The sequence below is a fragment of the Callorhinus ursinus genome, unplaced genomic scaffold, assembly GCF_003265705.2.
Source record: "Callorhinus ursinus isolate GAN/ISIS: 27379988/994484 unplaced genomic scaffold, GSC_fseal_2.0 scaffold20, whole genome shotgun sequence".
Classification (NCBI taxonomy): domain Eukaryota; kingdom Metazoa; phylum Chordata; class Mammalia; order Carnivora; family Otariidae; genus Callorhinus; species Callorhinus ursinus.
The window spans coordinates 7,447,951-7,470,558 of NW_027397082.1; the positions used below are offsets into that span (position 1 = coordinate 7,447,951).

The 22,608-nt window shown below is 43.7% G+C and overlaps 1 protein-coding gene and 1 long non-coding RNA gene across 2 annotated transcripts; both read right to left on the reverse strand.

Moving 5' to 3' along the window:
• Positions 1–15,099: 15,099 nt before the first annotated feature.
• ADRB1 (adrenoceptor beta 1) lies at positions 15,100–16,733 on the reverse strand. The gene has a single exon (XM_025880943.2). The coding sequence runs from the start codon at positions 16,588–16,590 to the stop codon at positions 15,181–15,183; it is 1,410 nt and encodes a 469-aa protein (XP_025736728.1). The 5' UTR covers positions 16,591–16,733; the 3' UTR covers positions 15,100–15,180.
• A 1,033-nt stretch (positions 16,734–17,766) lies between these two features.
• LOC141374628 (uncharacterized) lies at positions 17,767–22,264 on the reverse strand. The gene is made up of 3 exons (XR_012381653.1): positions 22,204–22,264; positions 21,516–21,664; positions 17,767–18,281 (listed from the first exon to the last, which is right to left on the reverse strand). It is a non-coding gene; the product is annotated as an uncharacterized lncRNA (long non-coding RNA).
• Between the last annotated feature and the right edge of the window lie 344 nt (positions 22,265–22,608).

Below are 22,608 nucleotides of genomic sequence, written 5' to 3' on the forward strand. Positions count from 1 at the left end.
AAAATCTAAAAATCTGTCTTTTATCCCAAAAATCTGTTTGTGGGTCCCTCCTGACCAGTCTGTCCTGCAGGATTCCATGTTTTTCCTCTGAGCAGGTCAGGCTCAGGATTCCACAGGAAAGGCGCTCTCAGCATCCTGAGAACCTCTCCCAGGTCCTCCCAGAAAATAAAGGGTAAGTGAAAACAAAACAAAGGAACTTCATCTTTGTTCAACCCTAGAAACGAAATTGAATTAGAATCTGGGGCTATGAATTTACTTACTTCATTTTAAAAAGGGACTGATATGTACTGAGTGCCAATTGCTGTCATCCTTATTTAACAGATGAGGAAGCAAGGCTTGAAGAGATAAATCACTGGCCTCGGGTCACAGAACAAATGACAGCAAACTTAAGACCTAGGTCTGTGGCCATTGTAACCATTCTGCTCTGCTGCTGCTTTGTCCTGAATGGTGAAAAGATTTGGGAGTTTTATTGGGGCTGGATTAATTTGTACCACGACAAGTGGAACCCAATCCAATCACGGCTGGTGGGAAGGATTCTGGAATGCAAGGTGGAAGACTTGGTTGGTTCTGGTTTTGGCTGAGATTCACTAGCTAGAAGCGAGTTTTTAGTGGGAATGGTGGTGAGACTCTGGGAGAACATAAAGGATTTATTGGGTGCAGAAACTGGGTGGGCTTATGCTTGATGAATGACCATAGTAGCTCTGAGAAGTATGACCCCGACAGCAAACATAACAGAATTCTAGAACCTGGAACTAAGACCAGCCATGTCAACGTGATTTAGCTGTTTGTTTCAGGAAGCCTTCCCTCAGGAATGATAAGACTATAAACCAATAAATAACTGCACAGTTTGTTTCAGGAAATCCCGCAGATCAATTTACCAGAGGCAACAGGCAAACAGCTTGCTATTCAAACAATAGTTTACTTGTCAAGACTTGTTTCAAACCCCTTGCTCTGCTATGCCCACCGACCATGCATGTGATACTATAACTCTGCCCTACTCAGTCAGCCCCACCTTCCAAGAGCTGCTGTAAATCACTGGGACCAGATCCTAAAACCCCTATAAATATCCATTTTGACATCCCCTTTTGAGACACTGCTAAGACTTGTCAAGATGGTGTTCTCGCTTGCTGCAGTAAGTTCTAATAAATGTGGCTTTGCTGTATCCACAAATGGTCTGGGGACTTTCAGGGGAGTATAGTACCAAGTACTTTCCATCCCACTTTTTTGAGGTGGAGCCTGAGGTTCAGAGACACTAGGTAACTGCACTTAAGTCACACAGCCAATACATCTACAGAACCAGATTCAAATCTGGATGTCTGCTTTACAAGACCAGGTTACCATGGGAGCCTCAACTTCCTTATCTGTGAAATGAGGGAATCGCTTTGGCTCATGAAGATTAAGATTCTTCGTTGCTTGCTTTCAACTTTGATAAAAATAAATTTAACTATTTTTAAAGCCAGAATAAATTTTCTTCCCTTCTCTTTCTCTTGTGTTGGAATATTTCCCCCAGTTTTTGTTTTACATGGTTTTATCTATCTAAATAAGTTGCAAACCTAGTAGAAAAGGACCCCATCGAATTTTCTTTTTATTGTGGTAAAAGACATGTAACCTAACATTCACCATTTTAACCATTCTCAGGTGAGCAATTCAGTGGCATTTAATACATTTAAAAAGGCTGTGTAGGCAGGGGCACCTGGCTGGCTCAGTTGGTAGAGTGTGTAACTCCTGATCTTGGGGTTGTGGGTTTGAGCTCCATGTTGGGTGTAGAGATTACTTTAAAAAAAAATTGCAAAACACGGGATTCCTGGGTTGCTCAGTTGGTTGAGTGCCCGACTCTTGGTTTTGGCTCAGGTCATGATCTCGGGGTCAAGAGATCCACTGTGGTGCTCAGTGGGGAGTCTGCTTGGGATTCTCCTTCTCCCTCTGCCCCTGCCACTCCTGCTCTCTCTCTCTCTCTCTCATATTAATCAATAAATCTTTAAAAAATATTACAAAACATAGAAATTAAATACAATTAGAAAAAGAAGGTTGTGCAACCATCACTGTTGTCCAGGTTCAGGACAATTTCATCACCCCAAAAGGAAACCCCCTACCCATTGAGCACTCTCCATTCCCCCCTCCTCCCAGACTCTGGCAATCACTAGCCTCTATTCTGTCTCTGTGGATTTAACTATTCTGGATATTTCATATAAATGGAATCATGCAACATGTGGCTCTTGTGTCTGTTTTTTTTCACTTAGCACCATGTTTTCAAGCTCCTATTGCATTTTGTGTTTTTTAATGGTCGTGGCATATTTTTGACAATGAAGAGCAGCAAAGGAACAAGCCAGTGACATTAATCATTATGATTGAGAGTTTTTGTCCTACTGGGAAAGGAGAAGTGGTCCTCACGGGTAACAATGTGAAGGAAAACCCTCCCCATCCTGTGGCCACTTGACCTAAGGAAAGCTCTCCATCACTCTCCCCAAGCTCAGGGTTGAGCCTGATGAGGAGACTATGTGCAGGAAGGGTGAGGAGCCAGTAACCTGGCCTTGTGGTGCCTTTGTTGACCTACCTGGTCTTTTGCCTGCATCGTCTTTATATGCTCATGAAGACAGCATGTCGAGCTGTTGGTTGGAGCCTAGCAACAGGGTGAGATTTCAGCTGGGATCCAGCTTGCCCTTCGGACAGTTCGTATTTAATTTCACAGGCTAAATGGAAAGAGGTTGCAGGGAAGTTTTTCTGTCCACACATGGCAGGAATCATTGCTCTCTTAATTTCCCGTGCAAAAGGAAGTCAGCCTTTGCCATGGGATCTTAGAGCTGGTTCATGCATCCCTTCTGCAGGTGTGCCAAGGTGCTGGTGTTGGGGAGCGAGTCTGAGACCCTTAGATTGAAAAGGATGCTTTTCATGAACTGTTCAGATAAGTGTGCAGAAGGAAGTGTATATGGCAGCACACCCAGAATCCTCTCCTATCAGACTCCTAAAAACATCAGAAAGAAGAAATGGCGTGACTGCTACTGACAAATATAAATCATGGTTTGAAGCGAGAGACTAATATAAATCTTCTCTCCAGTGACAGCGCAACACTTAGAAAATTTACTTCATCATTTCCTTTCCCAGTTAATGTCAAATTGAAAATTGATGCTTGATACATGGACTAGTAGAGAATTTTATGTCTTTCCGTAGAGGACCTCTTTTTCTGTTTTTTCTCCCCTCTGAGTTATGGGTGATAGGGATGTAAAAATACACAAAGGAAAGCTAAAAATGACATTATGTTTCCTTTTTTTCAACATTTAAGATAAAGACAAAGGGTCACAATGAGTTCAAGAGAGTTTATCTTATAACTATTGCATCGAGAATCATAAGTGGAGATAAATATCACAGAAACCACTGAAACATATGACAGTCAATTTATGAGGCAACCTAAAGAAGCCCTCTAGGGTACTGATTGCTGTGAAATGATAAAACATTAGCTTTCTTTTCAAATGTGGCTTGCGTCTAAGGCAGGAATGCTTACCCAGGGGTCAAGAGACCCCTTGACAATGACTGTGACTCTTTTCACTTCTTATGTATGTGCATCTTTCTGGGTGAAGATCATAACCTTTTCTTTTTTCTTTTGTAATCTCAGAGGGGCTCAAGGATAAGAAGATTCTTTGCTCTAAGAGGTAGTTGGACTACATTGATTTTAAAGGTCTATTCCAAACCTGAGATTCCTTGGAATCAGCCATGTATTCATCAAGGACGCTTTCTTAGCAGGTAGATGTAGACATGTAGATAAGCAGACAAGCAGAAGATTGGCTACATAATATATTGTTATTTTTTTCCAAAAATTTTTTCAATAGTTTCCAAGAAACTGCCCACCAATCACCGTCATGCCTTTGGCCATTTTTTTTTTTTTTTAAGTAGGTTCCGTGCCCACCGTGGAGCTCAAACTCATGACCTTGAGATCAAGAGTCACATGCTCTCCTGACTAAGCCAGCCAGGTGCCCCTGCCCTTGGCAATTCTTAATGTCTGCTAATAGGATGCATCCTTAGTTATTTAAAATCTCCCTACAGGGGTCCAAACTCTTGATTTCAGCTCAGGTCATGATATCAGAGTCCTGAGATGGAGCCCTGAGTCAGACTCTGCACTCAGCGGGGAGCCGGCTTGAGATTCTCTCCCCCTTCCAGTCACACGCACAGGTGCACTGTCTCTCTAAAATAAATAAGATATTTAAAATCTCCCTAAAATCGCCAATGTCTCAATAACTGTGTTTATTACCCCTTTTACAAGTATTTATTGAACAGTATTACTCATAAATTAATTGATTTAGCATATTTAGTAGGTTTCAATATATTTCATTGCCTTCCCTGAAAAATAGATGCCGTTCTACAAGGGGACATTCCACAGGTCCACAGTTTCTCATTCTCAATTCCCTAATCCAGAAAGCTCTGAGGATAGAGTTTTTCCATAAATCATTTGAGAGTAAATGTGATCTGACTTGGACTCATTTGGCAACAAAACCTGACCTGAACTAGTGAGAGGCTATTTATAGTCATTATTTATTCACTTAGTATGAACAATCAAACATTTCACTGAAGAGGCATTTTTTGATTATAAAATTCTGACCTGGACCCTGCTTAGGGTATTATTTAATATATAGTGTGTGCATGTGTACCACACGGCCTTCCTAAAACTCAAAAAATGCTCAGGAGTTCCAAAGCACCTCCAGCCCCCACAGAGCCTCAAATAAGAGTTTGTGGATTTATAGCATATATTTTGCCTAATCTCTCTCTATATAGAGAGATAAATAGATACATATCTATCTATATCTCTGTATCATTAAATGAAATGGAAACAATGCTATTTCTGTTCACAAAACTAATGGAATCAAATACCTGGGTTCTCATAATGTAGAAACAGAAACAGGAGCTTTTCTAGCAGGGAATATGCTTTAATCTCAATGTTGTAGGTGAGCCAGCAAAATATCGTCCCCACTCCTACCTTCCATGAACTCAGGAATAATGGGTGAGAGCAGAGATATACTGTCTTCACAAAAAGACAGCCAGATCAGTAAGACTTGACAGTGACCTGCTTAAGTATCTTAACTTCTATAAAGGAAGAATGTGTCAGTGGGAAGGTGGGGGCCTTGGTGACAGAAAAAGGTGAGACAGAGTCAAATGTAAGCAGGTGTCCATCCAAGCCCTATTGAGGAAAGAAACGAGAGTAGGTCATAAAGGCAGCAGATTTCCAGTATTCCAGCCCACTGTAGAAATGAGTGCATTGGTAAATTTTAGCCTGATGCCCTTAACATTAAATTTTGCAACCAGCTTCCCTTGTTCTGACCCCATGCTTGCTAAGCAATCTTTTGATTATAATTATCTTCCCTGGGCATAGAGAAAGAGAAGGTCTTGTAAGAGGCCTTCTGACAGTTGCATTGTTAATTATTAAAGTGGCTTTCTGATTTTATATATCAATCTCAGGAGCTGACCTAGAGAAATGCATTCTTACCAAATAAGTTTCTGAGCATTTAGGTCTAAGGGTCTGTAAATGCCTGAAAGCTATGCCTTTCATGGAGGTCTCCTCACGGTAGCCTCTGCATTGCTGTCCACCTTCCCAGTCTGAAGGCTCAGCACTGAGTTTCTTGCAAACAATAATCCTGGTATGGTAATGCAAATATAATGCTATTTAAATGAATCCTACAATATTCAGTACATACATACATACATAAAGAACACCAGCTAAAGTCCCAATGCTTTGTCAAAAGGCTCTTGCCTTTTATAATTTCCCTTGAAATAAAGATTTGGACATGAGCTCTATTTCTTGTGTTAAGATGGAAAGACAATGATTGTGAATCTGTTTCAAGTGGAAAAGCCCTGAGTGGGAGATGCAAACTTTGAGAGGGCTGTTCTGTTTGTTCGCTCCAAATACATTTTTTATGGATAGAAGGTCATTTCTTACAGGATAGAAATGCAGATGTAAAATTTAAAACTGAAATCTGTGTGTCGGAGAAGTGGAATCTGATTGCTTCTCTTAGCTCTGTTGACTGTTGGGGTCCAGGGAGACCACGTAGTGTAGGGAAAGCGGCTTTTTCTCTTGAAGTCCAGCAAGGAAAAGGGCTATAGATCTCTCAGTAAGAAAGGAGAAAATCCCATTTTGGGTAGAATACAATACATGACAAGTAAATCAACTATTTTGCACGTTGACAACTGAACCTAGAGCCTAGAACATGTTGTTCTGAGTTAACAGTTTTAGTGAAATGCCTATTTTTAAAAGAATGATAATATACAGTATACCACCCTCATACTCACTGAATTTACATTGTCAAGGTACATAATTCTGATAATCTATGTGTCATTTCTAGAAATAAACTCATTTCTTGGAAGTATTTGGGAAAGAACCCCATTGTTTTCTGTGACACTTGCAGAGTTAGTCTCATATGCATGTCAATTTGAAGTTTCGCACCTTTCTTAGAGAAATTATTCTTTATGTCTATAGGAAAAATCTGAATTTCCAAAGGAAATAGAGGGTCACATCAGATCTTTTCGCAGTGCACAGCTCTAGGTAGGCCTGTTAACACTATGTGCCTGGCTGGCGGCTGAAGCCAGAGAACTTGGTTCTCTGGTTCTAGTCAAATTGCCTGTCGAGGTTCAAAGTGCATAACCCGTGCCAGGCAATGCACTGGGCATCAGAGAGTTAAAGATAATAAGACAAGATCTTTATCCTGCCAGAGACTATAGACAAACCTTTGGTGCATGGATAGGAGACAGACCTAGGAGTCGGGCACCTAGACTTGATCAGAACTGCTCACGTTGCCTTGAAAAAATACCTGAGCCCTAATGCCTTACCTCCAGTGGGGGCATGATCTTTGGACATTTTCTGGGCCCTCCGTCCTGTGCACATAGAAACCTGCTATGCAAAATGCAAAAAAGCATTTCTCTGGGTCAGCTCCCGAGGTTGAGATATAGAAACTAGAAAGCCAATTTAATAATGAGCTCATCTCTATTACAGGAGATTAAACAAATCTTAGTGTTTTGATTTGGAAAATGTGATCATTGATTATTATGAAGGTTTAGATGTTACATCCACCTGTCATGCCTCTGAGGCCAGGTTACTCTTTCTACACCAGTTTTTCTCATGACACTCTTGCTCATAAATCTCCATGCTTTCAGGAAGGTTAGAGTTCAACACTTTTGCATTAGCCTTCTGATCCGTTACCAAAGGATCCAACTTCATCTTCTAATTACCCATCAACAGGAACTGTCTACAATTGGCGATTTGCTTGAAAATTCATCCTGACTCAGGTAACTCTGTGGTTTTGCTCCTGCATTTCTTTCCCCCGGTAAGTTCCCATGGAATGGATTTTCATGCCATTTTATCCTCTTATCCAAGATACACATCTGGTTATGCTGCCCCCTCCACCCGATCCCCTCTTTGAACTCCAGAGCTGAAATGTCAGTAAAAGAGCCACGGGCCATATGTGGCTATTGAACACTTGAAATGCGGCGAATCCCAGTGAAGATGGGCTACAAATGTAGCATACACAGCCTGGGTGGCTCAGTCGGTGAAGTGACCAACTCTTAGTTTGAATTCAGGTCATGATCTTGAGGTCGTGGGATGAGCCCCGTGTCTGGCTCTGTATTCAGCAGGAGTCTGCTTATCTCTCTCCCTCTGCTCGCATGCTCGCACGCACACGCCCTCTCTCTCTTTCAATAAATAAATAAATAAAACCTTTTTTAAAATAGAAAAATGTGGCTACTAGAAAATGTAAAATTAAATGTAGAGCTTTCATTGTATTTCTGTCAGATAGTGCTGGTCTAGAGCCCTGACTTCCGACCCATGTGTCTGGCACTCAGCCACGCCTGCCTAAAGGTCCTTTGTCACTTTCCACACGTGGAGGTCCAATCTCCCCAGCCAGAGTGAGTGCCTTGGGGACAGGCTCAGAGTCTTAGGCTGGTCGCATTCCATGCTGCACACTCACTCAGTGCATAGTACCCTCAATCTTTTTTTTTTTTTTTAAGATTTTATTTATTCATTTGAGAGAGAGAGAAAGAGAGAGCACGAGAGGGAAGAGGGTCAGAGGGAGAAGCAGACTCCCTGCTGAGCGGGGAGCCCGATGTGGGACTCGATCCTGGGACTCCAAGATCATGACCTGAGCCGAAGGCAGTCGCTTAACCAACTGAGCCACCCAGGCGCCCAGTACCCTCAATCTTTTAAGAACAGTTGAGTGTATGAATCACATCTCACGTCTTGAAGACAAATGACAGAAATCCTCTAAAAAGCTCAGGTGTCCCCTGAGCACACCTAATGTGGAGAAACTTATTTAGCTGTACAGGTATATTCCTACTCAAAAGATTTGAAGAGAGTTGTAAACATTTGCCCTTTGGGGAAGGAGTTTTCCTGATTGCCTGTTTTGTCTTGTGTTCACAAGGATGCTTTATGCGTGGACCATAAGGACTTACTAGTTTTCATGTTACGCTTTGTTGCTTTGTACGGTATTTTTTCAGATCTTCAGAATTTTGTGGCTCTGGTGACATTGAAAAAAAAATTTGTAGCACGATTCTAGGAAGGACAATACATCGACGCCACCCACCGGAGAGGTGCCACACTTAACACTTTACTATGCTGTATTTCATTCTAGCCTCGAGCCAGGAGGAATCCCTGTAGCTGGGATGAGTCCCATTTTGAACAATAGGAAGAACGAAAGAATTTGAAGTTTGTACGAGTGCATGGAAATAGTGCGTAGAAAGCTGAGGAAGGGGTCACTATTTTTCATATACATCATCAGAAGGATTTTTATACAGAAAATAGTGGATCCATCAGTCATCCTTTGTGAAATTCTATGGGGATCAGTCATGGTCAACACAGCAAGAGGGATTTGTGTTAGCTACAAAGGAAACATTTGCTGATAGGACAGGCTATAAAATGGTAGGGTAAGTCTTTAAATCTTAAGCTGAATTCCATCAGCTTCAGTGGTCTGCGCTGACCGAGGTGTAGACTTGTTTTAGTAAAGTGGTACTGTTTACAAGATATATCAAAGTCCTTCCCACATCAGAGAGTCTGGAATTTTTCTTAGTGACTCAGTTTTACTTAAGTATGGCTATTTTAAGAAAAAAAATTATTTCAGAGTTGATCACAGAATCATTTAAGCACAAGGAATTCTTTAAGAGGACCATCTTACTAAAATGTTACCTTTAATGGCTTTAGAAAAATCCCTGGAGTACAGAAAATGTCATTGGAACCTCTATTCATGTTTACTCTTTAAAAGCATTTTTTACAAGGACATCAAGATTGCAGGTGAATTCTTCCAGTTAACGTAACAGATATGTTAAGTCGGTAAAGTTCCCGTAGGTTTGTCACTGTTTATGGAGTTGGGAACAAAGAAACCGGATACCCTGCCAGCCACAAAAGAGGTAAACAAAATGACAAACTCCCCTTGCTCTCAGCACTTTTCATCTCTGAATTGCTATGCCCAGAAAAAGAGAACAATCCAGAGAGTTGCTTTTAGCATTTACAACTCAATGCAAAACTGTAGAGGTGAGCACCTTTCCAAATTGACTTACTTTTTTCTCAAAAGTGGCTGTGGGTGAAAAATCATTAAACAACCATTTTTGCTTCGCACATGGCAAACAGGTTTTTTTAAGCCGGTGTTTGCAAAGGTTATTTTATTCAGCTGTGGTTTCTGCAGAACTTTAAAATGTGATAAAAAGGGAAGGACTGTTTGTTTGGATGCATGGGGTATTATATATATATTTTGCTTTTCTTAGCCGTTCCTTTCACTTAAAAAGAAAAAAAACCCAGGAATTTTGTGGGTGGAGTTGCAAGGAAAGGGAAAAGAAAGTTAGGAGGAAGTATTTGAAATGATAGACTTTGCAAAGCAATCAACTCCTATCTCAAAGGGTTTCACAAACAAAGGCTACTGATCGGGCTTTGTGGGAAGTGAATCTGAGTGGCAGGGAAACCAAATGACTTTCCCAAGGTCATTGGCCACAGTGGCCAGCCAGAGTAGCCAAAATCTTTGGGCCATCTATTTGAATAAGTTTTTGCTCTCCAAGAATAGAAATTTACCCACCCTAGCCTAATAATGACGAGGAAAACTGATTTATACATAGTTGAAGGTGGAATAGTTAATGTTATCTTTTGCAATCAGGATACTGAAAGACTGACAAGGTCATATGGTTAAAAACTGAAAAATAAAGAAAAACAGAAAAATAAAGCCTAAGAAAGCCCTATACCCTACACTCAATGTGAAGACCTTCTATAGGAAATGTACAAATAATAGTTAAAAAAATTTTTCCACTCATAATTACGAGCAATACCGAAATTCTCAGGAAGAAATCCAAACTTAAGACATTTAAAATGCATCTTAGGTAAGTTTTGTGGCATAAATAGGAAGAAAATTGCAGCGTGATCTTGCTAATACTAATTAACAGCTATAAGCAAGGGAATGTGGGAGAGAGAAGAAAGGAATTGTAATGAATGCATTGAGATATATTGAAAATCAGAGCTTTAGGAAACTGTTCATGAGAAATTAATGCTGACATGAAGATAATTTATCTAGAACTAGATGTTCTAGATATTTCAAGTTCCTTCAAGAAGAACTGAAGAAGTGCTCAAGAGAAGGACTAGTGAGTGTGGTGGGTCCCAGACAAGAACTGGCTTCAGGTACAGAAGGTAGACAGGTGTTCAGAGCGATCTTTGCACAACATGCAAGTGAAGGCAAAGGTTTATAGGGTGTAGAAGGTTACTTCCAATACTTTCTTGGGTCCCGCTGATGTTACTGCAAAGATCATGCTCTATGACGTGATAGTGTAAACTTTTCCTTGGAGTTGCTGTTTTTCCAGTCTGTCTTTAGAGAAATTAGATTTGGAAGCCTATTAACTCCTCCATCAAATGACCAATTTTTTTGGTTCAGAAACTATCTCCCTCCTCCCACAAAAGGGTAAAAAGACTCTGCTGAAGGTAAATTAATCCACAAAGTATCTATTTATAGTATTACCACCTCTTCAATTACATTCTGAGGGCTATTTAGTAGAAACTCTTTAAATGAAAGCAAGGTGAAAGTGGGAATTTTGGGAGAGGTATATTTCTCAGAAAGTAGTCCGATGGAGTTTGCTTAAAAATCATTGCAATGTAGCAATGCAATTTGGGACACACTGAGTCACAAATTCTCAGATTCAGGAGCAAGATTCTTGATGGAAATTTAAATAATGTGGAGGGTATGTGTGAAGGGGAAGAAAGAGAAATTAATTTAATTCCATTTGCTGATGTGACTGTAGCACAACTATTTTTAGGTATAATCCAAACAGTGCATATCTGCTTCATTTTGATTAGTAGCAAATTGGCAGGGATTCAGAAGAATTAGTATTTCTCAGCGCAATATGCCAGAAACGTACAAAATAAAACTGAATTATCTGTGCCAATGTGCTTAATTTGAATTACTGCTAAGGTTTTTTTGTGCTTTTCCTTCAAAAGGACTAATGGGTCCAACTTTGTTAAAAAAAATTCTTTTAAAGCTTTTCACATATGGCAGCAAAACTTAATAATTTTCCTTTAGACCCTTGCTTAGAAGCTTTTGCTAAAAACTTAAATGATAATATCATCCTGATACTTTGGGTGCAGAATTTCCGTCTGGCAGTTTTACATATTGCCAGAGGAAGTTAGCATGTTCAAAATGCAAAATTTAAAAGAAGCTAGGAAAATGTGCTTCACAAGGAAAGGCTTCACAATAGCCACTTAGAAGTTATTAACAATTCCCAAAAAAATAAGTTATTAATAATTCCAGTTCCAAAGAAAGCATGGACCGAAAAAATAAACTCCATTGGCAAAGTTTTATCTAGGCAAGTTCACCAAGGGATTCAGCTATATGCTATCCCAATTACATATTTCTGCGCTGGAGGGAGCATTTATAGATGCTGGAATATCTTGTTATGCCTAGAGAACTTTGCACAATCTCAACATCATTTCCAATGTAGTGAATCAATGAATCTCGATCACATTGAAGGTCAGTGTTTTAATTTTAAGGTTTATGCCTTTGGAATTTGTTGCACACAAACCTATGGAATAAGGTCGATTTTCTGCATATTCACTGCTGTCCTCTGTCATTTCTGGTGTGTATTATTTCACCAGATTAAACAGGATTGACAGTTCTCTCCTCCCATTGCCATAGCTGTTGGGATTGACAGCCCAGTTTCCTGCATTTCTGCTATAAATCAATGTCCGTCTTCTTCAAAAATAATAAAAAGTAGTTATCACGGATAGTTGGAAAACACCAACCTGGTCTGTTTCGGAATCCTTATAATCCTCAGAGTACTCAAGAGATCCTAGAAAAATCTTTTTCTATTTCCTACAAATACATACAAACTGGTCCCAAGATTATAGTCATTTCTTGCAATTCACTAAAGAGTTTCGACCAAGTAGTTAAATTATATATATATTCGTTTATTAAAGTTTAAAGGAGTGTCATGATTTTAAGACCTGAGGTTTGATGGGCCTGGAAAATGGGGCTGGGAAAATGTCTTTTTATTTAGACACAAGGACTTATCTAAACCATAACGAGGAAGGATTACCTTGAGTGTTCTTCAGATGAAACTGTAGGTGTTGTCTATTAATTTTCTACTCTAAACTGAAATAAAGATGAACAAAACCCCTAACAAAATGCATCTTACATACTCCTGGGGTAAGGGAGGAGAGAAGTGGGCTCTATTTCTTGGGGAACGAGATTTCATCCTGAGATTGATTTTATTTTCTCTGAACTAAGTTTCTTTCAGTATTTTTCTTTGTATTTTTAAGTAAGTTTTGCCATCCTCTCCCTCCCTCCCTCTCTTTCTTTTCCCTGGAGAAGGGGGTTAAACTCATAGCAGCTTTTGTTCATACAACCTTCTGTTGGTCTCTAAAACATCTATATCATGATAACCTTTCTCAGAAGACTGTCTCCTGATCTTTAGAATATTCCATTGCAAAAGAAAAAAAAAGGGATAATCAATCTTGGCTTTCCTTAGAGAATAGTTTCTTCATGCTAAAGCTCAGTCGGAGTCAAAACTTTATAATCCTCACTTTGGTTTCTTTACGATCACGAAATATAAAGCTTGCTTAAAAATAAAAGGATAAGGACTTAAAACTTATTCTGGAGAATGCAGAATTAATACCAGGATGGAACTTCACTATCCTTTCTTTAGAAACCAATTTTATGAAAAATATCCTATCCATTTGGATGTCACAATGTTGCTGGGGAGTTAAAATTTTTCACATTTGCTTTTACCTGTGACCTGCCCACCCCCAAATTCTGGAAAAAGTCTATATAATTATGTAAGAGAAAAAAAAGTGTTGACTTAAAAAGCTGTTTTTAAACATTTTTGTTTAAGCATAAAAGCACTTTTCATTCTAAACGGCCACTGGAGACATCTGCACACAATGATCATCATCTGCAGGCTGTGATTTTCTACTGGAAAACAAAAACAAGCTGTGGAAGCCACTTACCTCTTTCCAGGCAGGCAACTCATTAATTCAAGGAATTAAGTTTTTTCCCCCTGCGTTTCTGTGCAAAGTTGCAGTTGATTTACCTGGCTCTATGGCTTTTTTTTTTTTTTTTTTTTAAAGAGACACAATCCCACAGGCTACTTCTTAAGTGCAGTAGATGGGATCTTGAAAACATCTGTAAGTAGTCTAGAATACCTTGAATCTGGCTGTGAAAATTTAGGGCAAGTCTGCAGCTCTCAGTAGGTACATGCCTTATTTGGTCGAGGCATTTTGCTATGTTACTGAGTCATGAAAAGCTATTAAAAGAGCTCTATGGGAAACCCAGCCTATATTTTGAACAAAACAAACTGTCTTCTCCATTATCACTGACCCCTTACAGACACACGGTACATAATCTTGATTGTGCTTCATTGGTATTTATTGCACATGGACCAATCCCTCACACAGTAGTTAGGTGCACCAGAGTATAAATACTTGGTAAAACACACGGAGGAAATACCATTTACACACAGGTGCTAAATTTTACCAGCAGTCACGTGGGCACTTGGACATAAAAAAATAATAAAAATCCTTAAGATAATTATATTTGTAATATGGATAGTTACAGTACCATGATAAGAGTATAAAAATGTATTTTTCCAATAAATCATTAGCTCAATAACATAATAGACAACAGAAGTAGAGTTTCAGGTTTATTTTAGTTTTGTAAGATCTGCCCCCTGCCCCAGTTAAAAAATATTTAATTTCTTTTTGTGCAAGTAGTATCGTGTGGACTTTACAATTCATAACACTGTGCAAAAATGGTATTTGGAACCACCCCTTGTTTTGTGTTTTATTTTTTACCCATGTGTGCAGTAATCTGAACTGTTTCCTCTTGTTTGTTTTTTTTTCTGTCCTGTCTTCAATGGACAGAGTCACATGTCACAGAGGCTCAGCGCCTGGTCCTCCCAACTAATATTGATACATAAATAAGCTGTTTAATATAAACAAGTCTTTCTATCTTGCTGTGCAATGTGCACAGTGTGAGGTAGAAACCCCTCAGCCTGACCACCGAGGCGCGCGGGGACAGCAGGTTTGCCCTACAAAAAGAAAGCAAGGTGAGGCTTGTTCCAAGAATAGCTTAAAATTTCTTGAAACGTGCTTTTCGCATCCATCCTTTCCCTTTGCTTTAAGAACAGGAGAAACCATTACTCAGGAAGTAAAATGAAATTTCTCTGGAAAGCAAAGGGAGCACGTCCTGACAACTGTCATTCCCCCTTTTCTCTCCAGTTGACTGCTCCTGTTCCCTGCAATGGGATGGAAGCCAAGTTGATAGACTTTTAGGCTTCTCCCTTCCACGACCCAGTCCTCGAAGCAAGTGTCAAAAACCACCTGGAGGGAAAAAGGAAAAAAAAAAAAAAAGACAACCCCCAAACTGAAGATGCATCACACGCACACACCAAAGAAGGCCGAAGCAGACACAGAAAAAAGAACCCAAGACAAATCTGCAAGCCACTCTCCCACCCCTCCTCAAACTTTCCTTTCTGTGCAACGGTCCGTGGCTTTTGTGTTTGCCTTGGATGAATCAGACGCGGTTTGCGGACTTCGAGTTCACCTGCTCTGGGTCTTGAGTAAACACAGATCTCTTTCTCGCACCCGCCCCCCCTCCCCCTCCCCCTCCCCCGCCCCGGGGAAGCCGTCAGGGGCGCCTGGGCGTTCTTGCTCCCGGGGCGCGGGGAGCCGGCAGCGCGCGCCCGGCCCTACACCTTGGATTCCGAGGCGCCCGCGGGGCGGCCCGGCTCGTCCAGGCTCGAGTCGCTGTCCGCCGCCGCCCCGCCGTTGCAGCCGGCCCAAGGCTCTAGCAGACGCGCGGGCGGCGCGGCCCCGACGTCGTCGTCTTCGTCGTCGTCGTCCGACGCAGCCCCGGGCGACGGCGGCGGCCGGGCCCGCGGCAGGCAGCCCGAGGCGCGCGGCCGGTCGCCGGCGGCCTCGTGGCTCCCGCCGGCGGCCCTGCGCGCGCAGCAGAGCAGGCGCTGGAAGGCCTTGCGGAAGTCGGGGCTGCGGCAGTAGATGATGGGGTTGAAGGCTGAGTTGGCATAGCCCAGCCAGTTGAAGAAGACGAAGAGGCGGTCCGGCACCAGGTCGCGGTGGAAGGCCTTGACCACGTTGGCCAGGAAGAAGGGCAGCCAGCAGAGCGTGAACACGCCCATGATGATGCCCAGCGTCTTGAGCGCCTTCTGCTCGCGCAGGGCCACGAGGCGCGAGGGCCGCCGCTTGCTTACGCGCCCGTTGGCCAGCGGGGTGGCGGCGGCGGGGCGCGGGGAGAGGGGCGCGGGCGCGGGCGCTGGCGACGGGGGCCGCGCCGGGCCGCTGAGGAAGCGGCGCTCGCAGCTGTCGATCTTCTTCACCTGCTTCTGGGCCTCGCGGAACACCCGCAGGTACACGAAGGCCATGATGCACAGGGGCACGTAGAAGGAGACGACGGACGAGGCGATGGCGTAGGCCCGGTTGGTGACGAAATCGCAGCACTTGGGGTCGTTGTAGCAGCGGCGCGCCTCGTCGCCCTCGGCCCGCCACCAGTGCATGAGAATGGGCAGGAAGGACACCAGGGCCGAGATGGCCCACACGGTGCACACGAGGGCCCGCGCCCGCGCGCGGGTCAGCAGGCTCTGGTAGCGGAAGGGCGACGTGATGGCGAGGTAGCGGTCCAGGGCGATGACACACAGGGTCTCGATGCTGGCCGTCACGCACAGCACGTCCACCGAGGTCCAGAGCTCGCAGAAGAAGGAGCCGTACTCCCAGCGGCCCCGCATGACGATGGTGGCCCCGAACGGCACCACCAGCAGCCCCATGACGAGGTCGGCGCTGGCCAGGGACATGATGAAGAGGTTGGTGAGCGTCTGCAGCCGCGGCGTCTTGGCGATGGCTACGATCACCAGCACGTTGCCCGCCACGATGAGCAGCACGATGAGTGCCATCAGCAGGCCTATGCCCGCCGTCCACTGCTGCGACAGAGGCGCGGGGCCCTCGCTGGTTGGGGTCAGCGGCGAGGCGGACGGCGACGCGGGCACCAGCAGCCGCGCCGCCGTGGCCGCGCCGTCGGGGAGCGGCGCGGCCGACGACAGGTTGCAGGGCTCGGAGGCGCCCAGGGCGAGCGCCCCCGCGCCCATGCCGAGCTGCGGAGGCCGGGGGCGGGGGGTGTGGCGGGGTTAGGCCGTGGTTGGGGAACACCCCAGGGGCCCGGGCGGCGGGGCGCGCGGAGGGAGGTCGCGGCCAGGTCAGGGCAGCCGCTGCGCGGGGCCGGAGGCATGGGCTCCGGGCGCCTTCCCCGCCGGAGCCGTGCGCTGTCGCCGCCGCCGCCGCCGCCGCTGCTGCTGGAGCCGCTGCCGCTGCTGGAACAGCCGCCGGGACCTCAGCATGTTTCTGAGCGCGATGAGCCCGCAGCCCCGGCACCCAGCACCCACCCCACCCCGCTCCCACTCCCCCAAGCCAACCCCCGGGACCTGGCGTCAGGCTCCTGCAGCCAATCCGGGCAAAGGCACGCCCCTATCTAGTTCCCCCCCGCCGCATCCTAACGGCCCACACCTTCCCACCCTCCCACCCCCACCCCCCCACCGGCAGTGCAGCTGCTCTCGGGAGTCCGGGGCAGATCGCCGCACGAGCGCCGCCCCCGCGCGTTCCTGCAGGCGCGCCCCTTCCAGCGCCCGCCGCTTCCAGGGCCCTGTACCCCCTACCCCACTACTGCGTCAGGCTCCCACCCGTGTCCCCGCCGCCCCCTGTAGCCCCCACTCTCTCCGGCAGTCCGCTCCCTCCCGCGCTGGGCTCCCTCCTGCACCCCCCCCCCCCTGCTCGGGCATCCTCTCTACCTCCAGTGCCCAGGTTCCCTGCGGAGCGGAGCGCGCGCTCCCCTTAGCGGGGAGGGGACCTCGGCGTTCTCCCGGCGCCCGAGCGCCTCGGACAGCCTGTCCGCCGGGGTTGGAGGAGTTTGGCGGCGCGGTTGTTTCTCGGATCCGGCAGTCTTGCAGAGTGTGTGTAAAACCCTTCCCCCGTCAAGAGGGGACCCAGCCAGCCTGCGCCTTGCCAGCTCGGGGGACCGGAGGCGGGTGTTAGTGGTTAGAGGAAACTTTCCAGCAGAGCGCCTTGCCGGAGCAAACGGCGCATCTGTCAAGAACGCTCTCTGGGCGCTCTTGCAAGGAGCTTCTGTTGTTCCCGTGCAGTAGACGCAGAAAGGAAGCGAAGGTTTGTGCATCTGACAGCTAACGCTGAGGACCAGTTGGAAAATCACACACTCCTCAGCCCCAGCTAATGAATATGTGAGTATGATGCAACAGCGTGTGTCGATATTATAGAGGCTTAAGGAAACACAAATGTTAACATAGAGTAAATGACACCGCCAAGAACAAAGAACACATTTAATTACATTCCAGACTTTTCACGTTCAGTAATAACACTTGTATTCTGTGTTTTATTACTCACATGATTTTATATTTTCAGCTGGGTCAATACAAACAAAAAGGTACTGTTAGTTTTGGTTGACGTAATGAGCTGACATTTCAGATTCCTGGGGCTGCTCGGTTGCTTTCTCCTTTGCCCAAGTTCCCAGATTCTGAAAACTCCAGGATTAGTTTTGGAGGGATGAGAGGAGAAAATATGTAAATACTCAAAAGGATTAATATGCTATAGCATTTAAAGTTGTATCAGTGGTTTTTGAGGTGGCGAATGAATCCGTGTGAGATTGGCGAGTTGTTAGCCCGGCTGTGGGTGGATTCTGTGCGGGGAAGAGCCACCTTGAACACACAGTGCGGCAGCGGGACTGCAAGCCCCCTCTCTAATCCCGCCATGGTGACTTCCTCAGCTCAGCCTTGAAAATAAAAGGCCTTTAATGGAATCCTCGAAAAGTAAACAGCTTCTAATTACCCATGTAAGGGTGCCTGAAAACGTTATGCACTGCTCACACGCCTTTCTCGAGTTGGAATAAGAAGACTAGGGTCTGGAAGGAACATCAGCATCTGGACCTAACCCGTATTCTCACCTTGCCGAGAGAGACTGATTTCCACAGCTACCCAAGTCAAGAGCTAAAAGCAAGGCGTATTCAGTTTATAAAGTCGAGCAGTTTTAACCACCTTCCCTTACTTAAATCCAAACATAAATTTGCTTCAGGCCCAAACTGGATAATCAATCAGTGTTACAAGGCGGGTGGGTATGGGTGTGGGTGATTTGTTTATTCACCCCTATGCCAGGACTCGTCAGGGAGTTCTGCCAACCTGTGGAGTTTGAGAAGGGGGAGCAAGGAGAGGAAGGGGGCTAGAAAGAGGGGAGGAACAGGGATTGCACCCTGAGTTTAGTGTAAGCCCCCAAGAGCCTTAGTTACCTGTCACTGCAAACCTGTCTCCGCTTCAGGCTTCCTTCTCCTCCGCAGGAGGCAGACTCAAAATAGCCAAGGGGTTGGAAAGAGTTGGATTTGACGCTGCCCAGGAAAGGGGTTCTGAGTGCTGCGCCATGGAGTGAGGTGTAGGGAATGTGGGGAGGAGGCTTTCTATCCTGTGCCATCTTTCTGTCAAGAGGTGTTACTGGAATAGTGTGTGCCAAGCTTAAGTGCCCATGATGGGCCAAGGGACTGCATTTCTGTGAGCGATAAAGCCAGAATGTGGTTGTAGAGGTTCAGTGAGGAGGCCTGGATGCCAGTAACATTGCCACAGGTATACACATCTATGTATTTGTGTACCTTATGTATAAATATATGCATTTGTATATATATGTATGTGTATAAACATACCACGTATCAGAGCATGGGATTCGAATTGTCATAAAACTCTCCTGAAACTTTTTTTTTCCTGCTCAGAGGTACATCAAACTCCCCCAAATTTCTGGATAATAAATACCTGAAAATCACAAATATTCAAAACCAGAAGGTTATTTTAATAGGAGTTCCAACATAGGGCTGCAGGCATAAAGGGGTTCCTGGCATTCTTGGGACTTCCTTTCACTTGTATTTATGGAAAAGTGTGGAATAGCTCATGTTCAACTAGAGTTAGCTTTCTTTTAAAATAAAATGTTCTCGGATCTCCTTTAAATCCTACATTTCATGATACTTTTTGGGGGACACTTTTGAGCTACCCTTTTTGGTCCTTAAATGAGGATATAGATTAAGAAGAAAAGGTTCACCATATCCACTTATGCGGGTGTTACATGTTGCAAGTTCAAAATTAATAACTCCACCATTTCCCCATTCCGTCCTGGAAACTGTCAAAATGATTCAGTTCTTCGGAACCCATGGATTTGACAGTACTTTACGAAACAACAGAAAGCTCCACCAATAAATGCTAATAAACTCATGGAGAGAGAGTAGGCTTCTTCCTCCATCATTCCCACCCCCACCTCCCTTTTCCATCCCACTACCATCCTTCCACATCTGCACATGCCATGGTTTCTTTTGATCTCCCAGCCTCTAAATCTCCCCGCTCCATTTAATCTGACATCCCATAGTCAAATTAATATTTCTAAAACACTGCTTTGAAGCAACATGCTTTTGTGTTCTCAACTTGGCATTCAAGGTCTAGTTCCAAATGGCCTTTCCAGCAATCTCTTGTCTAGAACTGTCCCTGTCACCCTAACTTGCAGTTCTGCGTTCTTTTTCCTTTTTTGGATCGATACTCCTCTTCCTTTTTTTTTTTTTTTTTTTTATCTGTACTTTTTCTCATTGGGTTCTTTCCACTAAGAATCCCCTCCTCCATTTCTGTTTCAATGGATTCCGCCTTCAGGATTTGGTTGATAAATTTTTTATTTTACAATCGTCCCTGCCCACTGTTTCTGGAAATGATCTCTCCTTTCTCTGCCTACAGTACTTACTTTGCTAATTGCATTTCACAAGGCAATTAACAATATATTGCCTTTCGACACCTCTTAATTGTTAGTTAATATTTATATGCTTTTCTTTTTTCTTCTCAGACGGATTGTAAGCTCTCTGAGAGCAAGGACTATCCTGTACATTTTTATATCTCCCAGGTTTATTAATATTTACTTAATTAACATATGTTTGAGCAATAAATATTTCCTGTTTGTTAAAATCTCATTTACTAGTTTGAGAAATAATTGAGTGTTTTTGGGAGTTACGATCTTCCCTCGTGCTTAGAATTTACAGTAATAATTCATATTCCTATAGTCCAGTCCATTTTTTCATGTAAGTATTTCAAAATACTTTGAAAATACAAGGTAGGCTCATGAGATAAATTTATATCATACCTACTCAGTAATAAATAAAGTTGGACATGGGTAATAGATTTTCCAAAGGGGTCACACAAGTCCACATCAATAAAAAGCACTACCTAATCTTCATAAATATTTAAGGTGAATGACCTTTTCCCATAGCCTTCATTTGTGATACTACATATCCAGGCATTTCTGCTCTGGGAGAATAGCTGATGACTTCAATCTTGTTTCAAGTTCTAGATTGAATTAAACAGTACAGCAGTGGTTAATAGTAATTACAACCACCTATGCTTACAAGGCAGGAGCTTGGCCAACACCTTTCCACTCTTGAGTTGATTTTGCTAGAAAATGAGATAAAAATAATAGTGAATAGCCTAACCAGACAGCTGCTGGAAAGTGGGCCAAAGGAAGTCTTGGGGGGAATTTCCAAGTAAAGCCCCAAGAAGTGTATCAAATCCGTAAGTTAGCAAAATTTGCCTTGAGGCTGATCATGGGTGGCGGGGTTCGGTAATCAGAGCTCAAGTGGCTGTTTCGGAGGAAAGACACACAACTCCTCACATAAAGAATACTGCCGCTGAAACAGTCACTCAGGGCTAACTAACCAGAGAACAGCCTGCACCCGTGGCTGGCACTTAAGGTCATATACTGGTTTTGCAGCTACAGTTTACACAGGGACAAGCAAGTCCATCCACTGTGATAAGAATGAGGACAGTGTGTAATCATAGCAAAGCCTGGACTATTTGGAAAATTCAAAAGCCTTCCTCTCCCACTTCCTCCGTCTTTGCCCCTTCCTCCTCTTCCTGGTGTGTCTCATGAGTACACTGAACAGAGCTAGAGCCAATAACAATATTTTTTAAAATTTGGATGTGTTGGGAAGTGTTCAGACCTGGGAGGCAGAAGATCGAAGTTTGTATCCTGGCTTTGCCTCTTCTCGGTTTGACCTTCTGCCGTGGCTTCATCTTTAAAACGGACGTACTGCTTGCTTCCTCACACGACCGTGCATGGGTTAAATGAGAGAATGTACGTGAAGGCTTCCTGAAATCACATATAGCACCATATATTTGCAACACATCAAATTCAGTCATATCCAATCCTCATGACATTTCAAAGCATGAAAGGGGTCAGAATTTGCTTGTATGAGAAGTCCATTCACTTAAATCAGCTTCTCTTTATCAGCTGGACTCTTCTCACACCAGATACTAATATGACTCAGAAGCTGGATAACGGTGAACTATTTTTAAATGCTTTTACCTTTGACACTTCATCTTTTTAAAAAAGTTTCCCCCCCTTTTTTGTGCCCTTCCTTAGTATGAGCCCTATTCTATTTTTTAAAAGTATTTGTTTATTTGAGTCCCTGAAATTCCTTTTAAGTATTTCAGCTCTGAAATATTAGCAGTAAAGGATTTTTTTCCCCTCAAGTCAACTACTTAGGACCATGACTAGTAACTTAAAAAACAAAAAAACAAAAAAAAGGAAAGCAATGCAATATAAAACTAAAGCCAACTTTCAAAAATTCTGTTCTTACTCAGTTGTGTAATGAATAAAAAGAGATTGCTGGCCGCCTGATAGCTTACCTTTAGGTGCTCGTGGCAATAGGAATATCATTGTTACACATGAAAAGCATTTGGCTAGGAATCGTCCTTCAGTGGACCCAAGTCCAGAGCTTGTGGTGACCACAAGCTGTGCTAATTATTGAAAACTCTAGGTTTTATTTTAACAGAGTCTTACCGTGTTCCAGATAAAACAATTATGTTGTAACCAGCCGAGGAGTTTGTAACAACAAGAATCTCTCCAAGCCCTTATTTTAAGCTCCTGAAGGGTAGGAATGATGCCTTTTAAACATTTTAGCTCCCATTTATGCTGGCCATGTAGTTGGTACTTCATAAATTCCTGTGGAATAGAGGAACCACTTAAAAGCTTATGTATAGTAGATTCTACCAAATAAAAGAAGACATTGTGTTTTCCATTCATCCATGGAA